The sequence below is a fragment of the Micropterus dolomieu genome, unplaced genomic scaffold, assembly GCF_021292245.1.
Source record: "Micropterus dolomieu isolate WLL.071019.BEF.003 ecotype Adirondacks unplaced genomic scaffold, ASM2129224v1 scaffold_282, whole genome shotgun sequence".
Lineage (NCBI taxonomy): Eukaryota > Metazoa > Chordata > Actinopteri > Centrarchiformes > Centrarchidae > Micropterus > Micropterus dolomieu.
Genome location: NW_025744273.1, coordinates 24,824 through 41,682, shown reverse-complemented (window position 1 = coordinate 41,682; position 16,859 = coordinate 24,824). Strand labels below are relative to the sequence as shown.

The window sequence follows — 16,859 nt, the reverse complement described above, 5'->3', positions numbered from 1 at the left end:
ACCCAAAAATCTATTGATCGACTCCAGACTGTCCAGAACTCAGCTGCCAGGCTTTTAACCAGAACAAAGAAATATGACCACATTACTCCTATTTTAGCTTCATTACACTGGCTCCCAGTATGTTTTAGAATTGACTTTAAAATTCTATTGATCACTTTTAAAGCTCTTCATGGCCTCTCGCCTTGTTATATTTCTGACCTTTTAGTCCCATACACACCAGCACGTACCTTGAGATCCTCGGGCAGAGGTCTGTTGTCTGTTCCAGAGTCTCGACTGAAAACTAAAGGGGACAGAGCGTTTGCTGTCAGGGCCCCGAGGCTCTGGAACAGCCTGCCCGAGGAAATCAGGTCGGCTGAGTCAGTGAACTCTTTTAAGTCCCTTCTTAAAACATACTTTTATAGGAGAGCCTTTCCCGATCTTATTTGACTTTATTTTATCCCTTTTATTTTATTGTATTTTATATTGTATATCTAATTTTATATTTATCTTAAACATGTATTTTAGTCTTTTCAATGTTTTCATGCTTTTATTTTGTATTGTTTCTGTATTATTGTCTTTACACTTTTTAAAGCACTTTGTAACTTGTTTTTGAAAAGTGCTCTACAAATAAAGATTATTATTATTATTATTCTGATAACATCAACACAGACGCACTGATTGTATTTCAGGATTTCTATAACGCATTTGATACTGGAGACCACTACTTCCTATTCAAAGCACTCCAAACATTTGATTTTGGACCAAACTCTAATTGAAAACTAAATAACAAAATCTATTGTTGAAATATCCAACGAGGGTTAAAATGAAGGGCAACTGGACTTGGTTGAAGATACTGGAAGACGTTTCGTCCCTCATCCAAAGGACTTCTTCAGTTCTGACCGACTGGCAGGGAAACTCAGCTATTTAACCTCAGTGGGGTTGTTATCCCGGGTCATCGATACCGCTGGTTCGTTAGTGTTCCTGGTTGCTGTGACGACAGTCGTTACGGTCGTTAAGACTACCTGTGGCCAAGACTGAACGACCATCGTTGGTATCTTCACCTGAGGCCAATAGGTTACGTTTGTTGAGTTTCCTGGGAAGTGATGAAAGGACAGCATTGTAAGTGGGGGATAAGTGGTGGCGTAGACCCCCTCCCCTGTTCAATGACGGCTTCTCCACCCTGGTGTAGATGCTTCCTTGACACCTCTTTCAAACCATCCATCTTCTCTGTCTAAAATGTGCACCTGTGTGAAATGTATTTGATGTTTTAAGAATGTAACAAGTATGACAAATAATAAGTGATTAAGGATGCTGAATTACCAACAATTTTTAAATGTACTTTACTTGACAAACAGTATCAGTATAAAGTACTGCTATTACTTATTTTAGCAGTTTTATGTGATTGACCTTGCTTTAATTAAGTAATTCCGTCTGTTTAGCCTGCTCAACTACATGATTTTACCATTTTAATATAATATTTACTGTATTTCCTTTATCATTGACATTTTATAACTTTAAGAGAAGTGAGGAAATTGCATTTGCAGAAACAGGCGGGCGGATATTTTCTGTGTTCATGTGTACCATGTTTGGTGTGATATGAATAACAGACCTCTTACAGGTGACTCATTTCCATGGACATTAGAGATCAACCAATCAGCAAACATGGATCAAGAGATATTCTGTCACATCCTGTCTGTGTCTGTATGTAAGTTGCAGTTTCTGGTATTTTGAAAAAGCAGAACTCCGGTCGATGCTGTTCTTTTCTTTTTTGCTGATTGTACTTTAATAAAAGACACTTTGAGTAAAGAATCTCAAAGATTATTTTTCCTCTCCTCCTCCTCCTGCTGCAAGGTAAGGTTCTTCCACACTGCCACACACTGAGCCGAGGGCCACACTGGTCTTATTCTCTAGATCTGGAGTTTAGGAACTCGTTCCAGGTTGTGTTTGAATACTCTACTCCCTGATGAGAAACGGGGGAGGAGCGGGGGACGGCGAGGAAAGTCTGGAGTTAGACTTCTGGTACTGAGGTAGGCCAGAACCTGATATGGAAACTAGCTTGTTATCAGGGGCCTCTCTCTGTCCTGTGGAGGATCTGAACATAAAGTAGAGTACTAGGCTGGTAGAGTACTCACAATCTTGACTCAAGAAAAAGTACAATTATTCAATCTACTATATATTTAAATATGTATTTCATCTGCTGTGCACCATGGTTATTTTTCAAGGGAATGCAGTTTGCTTTGCTTCTTTATTACTGTAATTTAGCAATTTCTGTTTAAAACATTCATTTTCCTTTTTAAATCTCTATGAACGTATTGATCAGATCACTTTGCTGCCCAGCCACTATTGTTGCCTGTATCTTTTATTATGGACATATAGCCAACCAAGCCGCTTGCTTTGCAATAACACAGGCAGCCAATACAATCTGATTATTCCTAAAGCATCTAAATAATCTTTACAACACAGATAATTATTGTGGCAGAAACTCGGGAGCTCGTTGTTGAAGCAGGTAAGCCTGCATCAAGGAAGCTGTGCGTCATGCGTAAAGCCCAACAGGACTGTTTTATCCACCCAGACTTTCTCTTGCTCTCTCTGTGCATCTCAAAATGATTGTTTCCTGAATAAATAACAGCTGGTAGCTGCTGAGTGAAAGCCAAGATTAGTTTCACCGGCGACCTTCTGTTTATGGACTCACCGTCGGACAGCGCTATAAAACACATAGTAACTGATGTGAAAAGAAACAGGCGAATATCCATCAAAAGAAAGCGATGCTCTTTTCAACAACAGGAAACAGATAATATATCAGAATCAATCCAGTGATCATCAGACTTAGATGTTACAGTGTGAAGTCTACGTTTGCTCTGCAGAGACTAAATACGCCATAAATGGAAAGTGAAAGTATTTCACACGAGACCAGGACTGATCTGCAGAACTGCGCACAGCCTGGATGAGCTCATTCCGGTTAACGACGCTGAATGCAGATTACAGACAGGCCAAGTTATGAAGGAATGAAAACCGTAGCAAAATTAAATGTAGATTACTGGCCTAAAGAAAATACTGGAGTACTGACTTATTTTACTTTATTTAGTCATTTTGCAAATTTGCATTAGGCTACTTGTAACAAGTCACTACCCACCCTGCTGCAGACGTCCTCAGTACTGTCTTCAGGTAGGCTATAAGTAACAGCAGCACAAAAGAAAAGCCTGTAGCCTAATATTGAGGCACTTTGGAGCGAACTCTTCTTTTTCTCCCTTAACTCAGCTTTGCCTTCTGTCGCATGTTTTCTATAGGCTGCATGATTTTTGTCCGCGTTTCAACCCTTTATTTAGGCTAATTCAGATGCGGAGAGTGTGACTGATTCACTAGTCACTCATAGTAAACCACCTCGGTTGTGAGCCAACTACGAAATAGCCGGAGAAAAGTGGGGGGGAATGTATAATGGCTCCTACTCGTATGCGCCCGACAGCGTGGCTGGAGAAAAAACAGTAGTTGGTTCTCCTGTCTGTACACAGGCAGGGTGCTAAATGAACTGTTTTGTCCACCAGCCAGTAAACGCTCAAAGTCTACCACTCAGTAGATTACCATTGTTTTTAGCTGCTGATGAAGTAAATCTAGCAGACATTTGCATATTTTACCAGTAACTGGCTGGTAGATGGTGCCATGTTTGTTTTATTGAGTTAAACTACAAGAAGCTAAAGTGTCTCTGAGATATTAGAGGTGTCTTGAAACTGAGTAACAAAGCAGCAAAAGCAGGCTGCTGCCCTGTGCAGGGGGGACTGAGCCTTGTCCTGGAGTAAAGCTTAAGAAAACTTGCACAGCAGCAAGAAGAGGATGTTCCCTATTTAGAAGAATAGATGACGAATGATGGAAAGTCTGACACACAGCAGTTTGTGGCCTAACCAGGAACCTTCCATGGAAGACTAACAGGAAGTGAGACTCCTGCCATCAGAGATAGGGTTTGTTGGTTGTGATGAAATCAGTTCTATAAAATGTGTGAAATGTATTAACATGTGACAAATATAGTGTTGTAAATGTAATATAATGTAAAGGAGACTGCTTATGCTTTTCCACATTTTATGACTTATCTACAATGTTATAATGTTGGATGTTCATGTTAAACATGGCCAAAGCTTAAAAAAAAACAGGTTAAAGTATTTAAAAGAAATCCCTGTGAGCAAAAACCTCGGATTTCCTCCTGTTCTGAACACTCTGTTTTCAGCTGGTATTAACCGGTTTAGAATTATTTAGTTTAAGTAGTTTGATGTGACTAACCTGCTTTAATGTTAAAGAAATAGTTTGATCCCAGTATGACAAAGTTTGATGATATTATAACATTATGAAAAAGTATTTTACATTAATTAATTAATTAATTAGGGCCCGAGCATGAAACAAGCTCAACAACTCAAACTTTGCACAAGAAGCTAAAGTGTCTCTGAGATATTAGAGGTGTCTTGAAACTGAGTAACAAAGCAGCAAAAGCAGGCTGCTGCCCTGTGCAGGGGGGACTGAGCCTTGTCCTGGAGTAAAGCTTAAGAAAAGAAGAGGATGTTGCCTTCACTCTCCGGGGGTGAGCGCTTCACTATAAAGGTTCTTTGTTTTAAAGAGAGGGTGTTGTGGATCCACAGAAAATAAATGAACCTTAATTCTGTATTTAATGTTTAAATATACTGCAAAGATGAGTCTATATCACAAAGTTTGCACATGAAAAAGTATTTGATAGAATTGGTGCGAAATGTCTTTAAATGTTTTTCACTTGACAGAAAATATAACAAGAGAAATCTACAGATTATTCTTCATTTTATTTCTTTGTTTTTACCCTTTAAGGAATCATCTCATAAGATAAGATTACTTGAAGTAAAATTGCTGAACACATTGCTAAAGTCACCTTATAAACGTATGTTGCTGTGTAGCTGCTGAAACTCATTGCTTCATCACCATGATAATAATGTTGTGTACTCATGATGTTTTGTAAGTAAAGAATGTATTTTTACTTTAACTCTTATACTTCTTGTCAGAGTGAAGAGTATCTTTCAGTCAGTTTATATCAAAGTTTATTCCTTGAGTGTATTTGCTTATATGCACTGTTGAATCAGTCAAAGTGTGGCTTTAGTGTAGATGGTGATCATGATTTTTAAATGTTCTGGAAATGTTTGGAAATTTTAAAACTGTTCTGGAAATGTGTTGTTATGACAAAATATTTAGAACGATAGATGACGACTTTTGGTTTTAACCTTAAAGATGTGATGTAAAGTCTGACACTCAGCAGTTTGTGGCCTAACCACAGGAGCGTGCCTCTGAAGACTAACAGGAAGTCAGCCTCCTGCCAGTTGAGACCATAGAGTAATGTTTGTTGGTTAAGATGAAATGTATTAACAAGTGATGAATATGATGTTTAATTGATAAACCATTGAGGATGCTGAATTTCCAACAGTTTTTAATATATCAGGATATAGAAAGTGTATCACTGGTGTTGATGATATTAATTATTTTAACAAACTCCTCCTAGAGCATGAATCCAATGGAAATCAAATTCCCGCTGTGCGATCTAAAGGCTTTAACGTTCCAACACTTGCTGTATAATCCCAGTTACGTTAGCGATCCATAGAGGAAGACATTGGGTTGTCTTGCTAGTTGTTAGCCGGCAGGTCCGTTCAGTCTTTTGCTGTGTCGTGTTCGGATCGTCCAGATGAGAGGGTCTGGCCCTTCGTCTGTTCTCCTCAGAGTTAGCAGCTTGGCTAACTCAGCTGGTGGCAGGAATCTATAGCGGGACTTTATGTTCTGCTCCAAGCGGGCCACGCTGGGAGGACGCTGCGCCGTCAGGTTGGCGGCTTCAGCCGTCACATCCAGCAGAGAAGAGAAGACACCGACGCTGTGTTGTAGTTTTTATTAATGAGGTGACATCATAGGTCACAGGTCCCCGGCCAATCGTAGCTGAGAGCTGAGTTCAGGGATCTGTGTTCATCGACGAAAAGATAAAAGTTCTGTTATGATCACAAATGAACAGCTTCCTCTGTGAGGTCCCTGTGATCCCAACAATATGCATCAAGTGTTTGTTCCAGAAATAAATGTCAGAACAAACACCAACAAGGAAGAGTGCACAGTCTGTCCCCTGTCAAGTGGATTAATCATCATGTAAACCTCCTGATCCAAACTCAGAGGGCAGCGGGGCATCGAGTACAGGAGACAGGCAGGATGTCCTAAACCAAAGAGCATTAACATTAAACATTAATTACTGAAACAGCTGGACGATGTTCTGTGGCTGCAGTAACGACCTCACATCAGCACGTACAGATATTTGTTCTTCTTTTCTTATTTGATTAAATAAATGTTAAATGTGACAAATGTTGACGAATGATGATAGAAAGTGAAAGACAGCAGTTTGTGATTTGATATGATTGTGGGTAAACTATAGGTACACTGTGTTTGTGTGAACTTCACCTCACAGCTTTAGTGATGTCACTGAACAATGTTAGGTAGATATTAAAAACCTGCTCCCTTTAATAACCTGATCTCTCAAACAACAGGTTTCACTCTGAAGAATGGACGGTTTCTACTTTAACAACACCTCACAGGACCAAAGCTATAATCACAGGAACATCACCTCCAACTACAAAGAGTACAACGAGTTCGACATCACAGATGTGGTGACATGCATAATCATTGCCATCAGCCTTCCTCTGACCCTGGTGGCCATCTATTCTCTTTATTCTATGGTATGTACATTCTGACAGAGTTATTTATTTCCTGTCTGTGTGGTGTGTCTGTCCTACAGTCCGTCTGTCTGTAATGGATCTGGATCTGGTTTGGGGGCTAGGTGTCAGGGGGCTATGACAAAGGCTTGGAATGATTTATAAACTGACAGGAATTATTGACTCCAGAATTAAAATGTATATCAAGCTGATTGGAAGATTCTCTGGAGGGCTCTGGATTCACCTGTTTCAATGGCTGAACTCCAGGAAGCTCTCTTATATATGCCGAATAATAAAGTCCCTGGGCCAGATGGTTTTCCGGCTGAATTCTACAAGGAATTCTGGGAAATACTTGCACCCACATTCTATAGGATGGTTATGCAAATTAGGGGTACTTGCATGTTGCCTCCAACAATGAACTCTGCTAATATCAGCCTGCTCCTTAAACCAGACAAAGACCCCACACTCCCGACCAGTTATCGCCCAATATCACTTATTAACGCAGATCTTAAAATCATCTGCAAAACCCTAGCAAGAAGGCTAGAGAAGGTCACTCCTGGTATAATACACTCTGACCAAACAGGATTTATTAAGGGCAGGCTACTTAACGTAATAGACTGTGCCACTATTATATAACCTGGAAACTACAGTTGTTTCTTTAGATGCAGAGAAAGCATTTGACAGAGTAAATTGGAAATTTCTATTCGCTACTTTATATAAATTTGGATTCGGAAACTCTTTCATAGATTGGATTAAAATCTTATACAGTTCAACAAGAGCTTCTGTCAAAACAAATGATCATTCTTTTCCATGCTTTAGTCTCCAGAGGGGTACCAGGCAGGGTTGCACACTCTCTCCCTCGCTATTTACTATTTTTATAGAACCGTTAGCAGCTGCTATCAGACAAAATAATAATATTAAAGGAATTCAAACAGAAAATATACACCACAAAATAAGCCTTTATGCAGATGATGTACTTTTCCTCCTAAACTCACAAACTTCTCTTTCTGAGACAATCACACTTAAAATAATAAATTCTCATCCATCTCAGACTACTCCATTAACTCGAGTAAATCCATAGTTTTACCTGTAAAGTGTGATTTCCAGAGTATATCTACCACACCGCTAAAGTCTGGGAATATTAAATATCTGGGTGTCAATATTTCCTCCAGGGTGTCAGAACTGACATGGCTAAACTACACGCCTTTACTTAAATCAATAGAGGATGACCTTGTACGGTGGACATCATTACCTATATCACTCATGGGAAGAGTCTCCACCATAAAAATGATGGTCCTACCTAAAATCAATTACCTGTTTTCAATTTAACCGACCAAACCCTCTGCTGTCTGGTTCAAATCACTGGACTCAAACATCTCAAAAGTTTTGTGGAAAAATAAACACCCACAAATCAGTTTCAAAACTATGCAAAAAGCAAAAGACTGTGGTGGTTTAGAACTGCCAAATTTATATCATTACTTCCTGTCCAGTAGACTACAATATATATCTCTCAAAATGGATCAATCAGAGCCCCCTGGACCACTCATGGATGGACATAGAACAAACATTCTGTAAGGAAATTAAAATTTCTGATATGCCATTCATCAGTACCAGCATCAAACGTCATACCTGCTTTAAATGCATTAACATAAACGGGGTGCAGCTTCCCCGGGACATGCGGTCTGGGGTCCTTTGCGCTTTGGGGGGGTCGTGCGGTGCCCTGGCTACTGGGGGTGGGGGTCTCTGGGCGCTGTGCGGGTTGATCCGGTTGCGGTTTGGAGGGCTGCGGTGGGATTGTAGAGCGATTGTCGATGCATCTGATGCATTGTGCTTTTTCACTGGGCAGGGTCTCTGAATGGCTGCTGGGCGTTTAGTTTGTGCATGGGAGTCCGGGGGAGGCATTTCCTCATTGGCTTGGAGGGACCAGTTTGCGTCCCTGTTTTGCAAACTGGTCCCTCCAAGCTTCGTTGGCCTCGGATCCATGCTTCCCCATTTCTCTGTCGGCCAGTTGTTGGACCCCTCTGGATACTGAAGTATAAAGTTAGTTGTCGGGAAGTGCAGTGTGGGTGAGGGGCAGAGCTGTGCTCCGGTTTATTCTGGGCTTGTGCCTGGAGTTCTCGGCCCTTGACCGGTGGGTGGGTTGGTAGTGGCATGCAGCTGAGCTGGTTGATTTTGGCTCGTTGCTGGTTTGGCTGGTGTTGCACGGCGGTTGGGGGGACAGCAGACTTTTATTAGCGGGTGCACGGTGACCTGCGCGACGTGTTTGCTGCCGGGCTGGGACTTGCTGCTGGTGTTCTGCCACTCGCTCTCTCTCTCTTCTTATTGCCCGACCTCTGGATTCGCAGGGGGCTGCCGGGCATTGGGTGTCGCAGTGCGTGCACGCATTGGGCTCGTCACTTGTGCATTGATGTTGATGATTGCGTGGCATTTGGGTGTTTTGCTTACTATACATACTATAGTATAGTACCGTAACAATTCCTCACCCATATCTTCTGATGGAGTGTCTAAATGACACGAAGCTGTGGCCCAATGTTAGCTACATCGACAGTGTTAACTACTACTTCGTATAGGCTTCGCCTTCTTAAGGCTATCACTATTGGGTTTACCCCTACGCGCACCTGTGCGGCACTGAGAAAAGTTGTCTATACCCACCCACTGCGTGGGCCTCTCCCATGTCCGCACCTTGGATAAGTACAACGTGAGACCTGACCCTCGGCTCCCATTTTTCTCAAGCACTGAACTGTCTAAAGAGCAGAAGATTTACAGTCAGAAAAGAAGAACAATGTCTTCCAGCAAGTAGGCCCGAGTGGGGTGGGACGCCACTACATCCGTACGGGTGTGTGGCATCTGTGACACAGGCTTCGTCCTGCCGGAGGACCTCCATGCGGGGCACACCTCGGACCGGAGTACGCCGGCTGAGCACTCACCCTAGGCTCACGGTGCTCATTCTGCGCCCTTCTCTCCCCCAAAGAGAGGCAGCGCTGTTAAGGACAAGGAGGTGTGGTGGTCTTTCACTGGACAAAGCCCTCGACCTGTTACCGGAAGAGCAGGAGTCTCCAAGCCGCTCCCCGATTCCCTATTCCAACCTCGGGCGATGCCGGTATCGACGTTGCTATGTTGCCACGGCGAGGCAAGCGATCGTTAGGCAACCAGGATTCTAACGTTAAGCTAATGGTAAACTAACCTGTAGCCGACATGCAGTCTGCTGCTGGATCAGCCGACCAGGCAGACCCCTTGTGTTCACATTGCTCCACATTGGCCGCGGCTATTGACATCTAGCATCCGGATTGCTTGCTGCTGCCTCTGCGCTCAGAGCAGATGACTGGTAAGCTATGGGTCAGAAAAAGCTTTGTGTTGTAATCTTGTTGCTCCTTTTCTGGAAGTTGTTGAGCAAACGCTGTCTGTGTCTGTCTAAGTCTAATCAGCCACATCAAACACATTCTCCACACTGTGTGAGCCAGCTGCCATTAGCCAGGTGGCTAATCTGCAGCTTGAGCTATAAGCAACAAGCAGTACACTCTCTGTTCACAGTCAGAGGTCCCTTCACACATTCCTCCTAAGCCCACGAGAGCAGACGTTACGCTTTGTGTGGACAGAAAACATACACACCCTGTACAGATATTCTTCTTCTGAAGAAATCTGCCGGGCAGTGTGTGATGCTGTTCACATTATGTACGCTCCACCGGCAGTACCCGGCTGCGAGCTCTGATGTCGTGGGCAGACCATTTCCTTTGTTGCCTGTCCCTCCCTTCTCCCCCTCGTCAGAGGAGCAGTATAGTTATGAGCCCACAAGTGTGGCTTGTCCAAATGTGCAGCAAACTTTAAACAAGCTTCAACGTGCTTTTTATTCCGTAACGGAGTCTTGCATGGTGAGTGTGTATACAGGCCATGGTGGTTCGCTTCATTACTTATTGTTTTCTTTGGAACATTTGTACCTGCCAGTTCCAGGTCTTTCTGAAGGTCTCCACAAGTCTCCTTGGCTTTTGGACTCTTCTGATAATTCTTTTCACTCCTCTGTCAGAAATCTTGCAAGGAGCAGCTGGTCATGGCCAGTTTCTGGTGAAATGATGTTCTTTCCACTTCCGGATTATGGCCCCAACAGTGCTCACTGGAAGTTTAGAAATCCTTATGTAACCAGTGCCATCAGTATGTTTTGCAAAAATAAGGCTGTGAAGGTCTTGCGAGAGCTCTTTGCTTTCACCCATCATGAGAAGTTCCTCATGTGGCACCTTGGTAATGACACACCTTTTAATAGGCCATCAATTGGGACTGAACCATCTGAAATTAATCTGCACTGAGAGGGGCAGGACTGCCTTCTAAATACTTATAGATTTCAGCTGGTGTCTTGGCTTTCCAGGCATTTTCTTCTATCTATCTTCATTTGTTTTATACTTCGCTTTGTTCAATACATTATTACACATAACTTAATTTCTGAACTCACATCAACAGCACCTTTAGAAATATGTTTACAGGGTAAAATTGTGACGTCTTCAATACTTATTTTACCTGCAGTATAGATATTAAAAGACATATTCAACATCAGTATTGCATCAATACCACACATCTCCGCACATCACAAAACTAAAGTAAGTACCACATGCACATAGTGCACAATATACTCTCTATTCAGAAAGGTGCAAATGACTTTACTGCACCAAACGTGAGATGATGGCAGCAAAATGTATTAACGCATGTCCTGACCTGAGAACAGCCAGTGGGACCTGAGAAACACATCTCTGTATTGACTTCTTTTTAACTGTTTAACTTGGCTTTACTCCCTCTCCTTTATTGAGTTATATACCTTTTCTGTGTCTCCCACAGAAAACTCTGCTCTGAACTGCCTGAAAACAGCTTGTTTGTAGTTCAGCCGCTTCCGTTTCTTCCTTGTGACAACACAGGAATGAAAGCTAAATGCGCCTCATAACGCTCGCCAAATGGCTAGTCCGACACGCCCTCAAAAACATCGTCGGAAAAACACTGAGCTGCAGCACACAGCTCTCCTCTCCCTTCCAAACACTAGCTACCCTCCAGGCAGTCAGTGGACATAAAGTTGTTCCTGTGATGTAGCGACAGAGCTAAGTTAAAACTTTATGGATGAAAGATACATTTGTTACAGACTCACCACTCAAACTCTTGCACCAGTCGATGTTGCCAAGCTGGTTGGCCACATGTACAGCTGAATCGAAGCCGTGTTTGCTTCTCACTGACCCGCCCTTCTCTACTTCTGATTGGCTACTAAGAATTGCGCATGTGCAACTCCCAGCAAAGATCATTGAGACAAGATGTATCACTCCGTAGCTAAAACGAAGCCTTCTACACAGAGTGAAAATAGAAGCTGCTGCAATGTGCAGTATGAAAGAAATATGGTGTTTTTTGAAAATTAAACCATGTAAACCTGTCCTGGTAAAACCTCTAAATAGGATTTTGAACGTAAAAATGAGCATAATACCACCTATTTAAATTAAATCTTTTTCTTTGGTGAAAATTCTGTTCAATTTTATTTATATAGCGCCAATTCACAACAGTTATCTCATTGCGATTTTAATTTAGAGCAGGTCTAGACTGTACTCTGTGATGATATTTACAGAGACCAACTAGTCCCACCATGAACAGCACTAGACGACAGAAAAGGAAAAAATTAATTTAAGAGGCAGAAACCTCGAGCAGAGCCATGGCTCAGGGTGGGCAGCCATCTGCATCTGGGGACGCACCAACACAATATCCATATAGAAATGCAGACAGTAAAGGTAATAGTGGTACAGATATTTATAATAATGTTAATGAGAATGTATAATAACAACAATAGGCCTAATAACCAGATAGTTGGGAATGCGACGGAGGATGCCAGATACCGCAAGGATTGACTATGGTGTCCAGGAGTTAATGCTGGGCAGACTGAGAGGCAGGCAGGCAGGCAGCATCTTATGCACAGGAAACAACTAGAGTAGAATAAGAAACGGGTCATTAGAAACAGATCACAAAACTTCAACTAGATTTAAACTCCTGAAACGCCCCACACACACACACACACACACACACACACACAAAGAGCCTGGTCTGTAGGTAAGTGAGAAATTTAAATCAACCAAAAAACAAAGCCCAACGTGCTTGGCGAGAGTTGAGCTTCTTGGCGGTCTGAATGTAAGCGAGGTTTTTATGATCAGTCCATCCAATAAGGGGTTGTTCTTTGCCACTCTGATACCAATTTCAATTTCACCGCCAAGAGTTTGATGCTCCACATCATAATTCCTCTCCACAGGGTTTAGTCGCCGTGAGAAGAAGGCGCAGGGGTGCATCTTCTGATCTGGGCCTGAACGCTGAGATAACACGGCACCCACCCCACTGTGTGATGTGTCATCCTCAATGAAACTGTTTGGAGGGATCTGGATGGACTAGGATGGAGCAGATGTGAACAGGGACTTTAATTTGTCAAAAGCAGCCTGGGCTTCAGGAGACCCGAAGCAAGGTGACTTGGTGGAGGTTAGTTGGGTTAAAGGGGCTGCAACCTTACTGTCATCTTTGATGAATCTACAGTAAAAGTTCGCGAACCCCAAAAACTGCTGTAGTTGTTTACGAGAGGCAGGGACCAGACACTCCACAACTGCCTTGATTTCACCTGGGTCTGCCTGCATCTACCCTCGTTCGATGATATAGCCAAAAAAGCTTACGGAACTGGAGTGAAATTTACATTTCTCGGTCTTGACATAAAGCCTTTTCTCCAGCAGCCGCTGAAGAACCTGGTGGACGTGGAAACGTGCTCTACGAGATCTCTGAAAAAAATCTAAATATCATTCAAGTAAACAAAGATGAAACGATTCAGGAAGTCACAAAGTACGTCATTAACCAGGTTTTTGAATACAGCAGGTGTATTAGTCAACCCAAAAGGCATTGCCTGGCACTCAAAGTGGCCGAGAGGGATGTTGAAAGCTGTCTTCCATTCGTATCCTTTTATTCACACCAGGTGGTAGGCGTTTTGAAGATCCAGCTTAGAGAAGAACGTGGCCTTCTGCAGGGGTTCAAAGGCTGGGTGTATTAGTGGCAGAATATTGTTGAGGCTGAGGTAATCAATACAGGGGCGGAGGGACTTATCTTTCTTAGCCACAAAAAAGAAGCCTGCACCAACGGGAGAAGCGGAGGGGTGGATCAGACCACTTTCAGAGAGTCTCTGATTTATATTTCCATGGGCTCTTTTTCAGGGCAAGAGAGGTTGTAGAGCCTGCTGGATGGAAGTGGGGCGTCTGGAGCAGTTTAATTTCAAAATCACATGGTCTGTGAGGCGGAAGGGACAGCGCTAGATCCTTGATGAAGACTTTCAGGTCATGATATTCAGAAGGATCTCAGAGGGCATGTTTGTTAAGTCGGGAGGCTCTGAGTTGAGTGGGGAACGCACTCTGCTGGTGGTAGTGCAGATTGCAGACAGATGGACAGACAATAAGGGCTCCAGCCCAGGATTCTGGAGGCAGCGCAAACGACACAGGGTTTATGTAGTTTAAGCCAAGGGAACCCTAAAATGATAGGGGTCTGAGGGGCTGAGATTAGTTTAAATGAGATGTTTTCATGGTGATTACCAGACAGTATCACCTTGAGAGGTTCAGTAGACCAGGTGACAAGGTCTAGGTATGGCCATCTAAGGCCAGGGCATTACAGGGCTCTGGAAGTGGCTCGAGAGGAAACCCAGACTGGATGGCCAAATCTTGATCAATAAAATTTCCCTCTGTACAGGAATCAATAAAGGCCTGGAGTGGCAGAGAAAGCTGAGGTGTGCACAAGGTAGCAGGGATTTGTAGACGAAGAGGATTGTTAGTGAGACTAGGGTTCTGGCCTAGTATGCCCACACCTACTGAGGAACTGGACCTTTTGGTTAAATAGGTCATGAGGCAACAAAATGACCCTTGACGCTACAATAGAGGCACTCACCCGAGCTACCTCGGCAGGAGCGTTCCTCCAGGGATAGGCAGGCCGGATCCAACTGCATGGGCTCAGGTATGGAGCTTGATGTTGGCCAGGCACAGAGGAAGTAGCTGGAATATCAGGGGAAGCAACAGTGAATGTGTAATGGGGCTGAGGAGTGGAGGTGGACATGTTTACACGCTCCCTGCGCCGCTTACGCAGACGGTTGTCGAGCCGCATAGACAGAAATCAGAGAGTTCAAACTGGCAGGGTCATCTCGTGAAGCTACCTCATCTTAAATCCTCGCATTAAGCCCCTTCCTGAATACTGAACTGCTGCATCATTCCAGCCAGCGTCAGCAGCCAGAGTTCTGAACTCCACTGAGTAGTCTGCCACTGTATTGTTTCATTGCTGGAGTTCCTTACTGGAGTTCAGCACTTGTTTAGATGTATCACCACAGTGATCAGGGTGGTCAAAAACCTGTTGGAGCATAGCCTTAAACTGCAGCAAAAACAGAGTCATAATGGGAATATTAACATTTACTGCTTCAGTCCAGGCTAGTGCTCTCCCTCTTAACAGACCCAGGATGTAATGTACCGTAGCAGGATCTGAAGCAAAGGTCTGGTTGGGCGAACACCATGGCACAATGAAGCAGGAAACCACGGCACAGTGAAAATTTCCCAGAAAAAGGCTCATGGTCCTGAACGTAGGACTCAGTCGCAACAACTGGTCGAGAAGCACGGTGAAGGGGAGGATTCCTTGGCTGGCGAGGGCTGACTGACTCTCCAGAGCATCTGGCGCCATTTCCGCTGAATCCATAACTGGCCAGTTCGTGCTGTTAGGTTTCACTAGGGATTCAAGAACGGACACAGGCTAGATGTCAAAAACACTGGCAGGTTTATTTTCCAAGAGCACAGAGATAACCAGACGATTGGGAATGGGACGGAGGACTCCAGATACTGTGGGGATTGACTATGGCATCCTGGGAGTCAGTGCTGGGCAGACTGAGAGGCAGGCAGGTAGGCAGGCAGCATCTTACACACTGGAAACAACTAGAGTAGACAAAGAAACAGGTTGTTTAACTAGGTTTAAAATCTGTTTCAAAGTTTTGAGATCTGAGAGCTGGCCGGAGCAATATACCAGGGAGGTAAACTGATGAACTGACGCTGCAGGTGGTGACGAGCCAGAGCCAGACACGCCCACACACACAGGACATGACAGACAAAACACTGACAGAGACAGCAGGGAAGGGAAAAACAGAGGAAACAAAAGGAAAGGGGAGGTGGCAAAGCCTAATCATGACAGTAACTGGCAGCAGCAGGAGACTGATATCAGTCAGCCTGATGGGTAGTTCTATAATTTATCTGCTTTATTAAAACATAATAATTTAATGATTGCCTGTTTCTGTTATAACCAGATTATATATATGTTGCTGTATATAACTTTGTTATTGTAATCCTGTAAATAATTATTATAGTATTAACTATATAATATATAGTATTTGATCATTTGAATGAGTCCTTGCTCGCAGGACAACTGACACTGATCCTCACTGTGTGGTGGAAGCTCTAATGTAAAATGTCCTATTTCCATCACTTTTGATCCCTGGAGACTCACCCTAACGATAACCACTGCTCACATAAACCCAACCCTATGCTGAACTTAAACCATTTCTGCACCATAAAATTTAATCATTTGTCATCAGGACTTGATTATTTTTCTATAAGGAAGACAAGTCCCCACAAACTAGCTGTGTAAAGAGATTTGTCCCCACAACATTTTATGGATGGTACTTTTTTAAAATCTCATTATTACACTTTGGCAACATTGTCTTTGTCCCAGGCAGAGAGAGAGAGTTTAATAACTGTTTGTTGTTAAATGTAAGCCTATATGTAATGCACCTTATTATTATGTTTCTAAGTAAGTCCAGTGAAAACATAATGAACCTCTGTTAACATGTCTCCAGTTCTTAGTTGTGCGATCTTCCCTGAAATGCTGATTCAAGGAGGAGAGATTCTCACCTTGCAAACACAAACATGAGCCTCAAACTGCGACTCCGGTCTGGATAAATCCAGCTCATGTGTTTGAGCCAGAACGCTTCATATCTGTGGCTGAAAAACTGCTGCAGAAGCTGCAGGAAATCTGGCCCTTAGTCTTGTTCCTGCACTGATTGGCCAGTGGGTCATATCTGAGATTTCTGTTGGATGAAAAAGTCAGAAATGGCTCTGACTGCAGCTGCTGGGCAGAGCAAGATGACAGATTTGGGAGGAGGTGGACTTCACAACATGTTTCCAACTGCTTGTT

The 16,859-nt window shown here is 43.2% G+C and overlaps 1 protein-coding gene across 1 annotated transcript in view; it reads left to right on the top strand.

Moving 5' to 3' along the window:
* Nucleotides 1-1,733: 1,733 nt before the first annotated feature.
* The window catches only part of LOC123967331 (G-protein coupled receptor 4-like), a 16,883-nt gene continuing 1,757 nt past the window's right edge, over nucleotides 1,734-16,859 (top strand). The window contains exons 1-2 of the mRNA XM_046043394.1: nucleotides 1,734-1,830; nucleotides 6,501-6,689. Of these exons, the coding sequence (XP_045899350.1) occupies nucleotides 6,516-6,689 (174 nt within the window). The 5' untranslated portion in view covers nucleotides 1,734-1,830; nucleotides 6,501-6,515. The remainder of the gene's footprint in view (nucleotides 1,831-6,500; nucleotides 6,690-16,859) is intronic.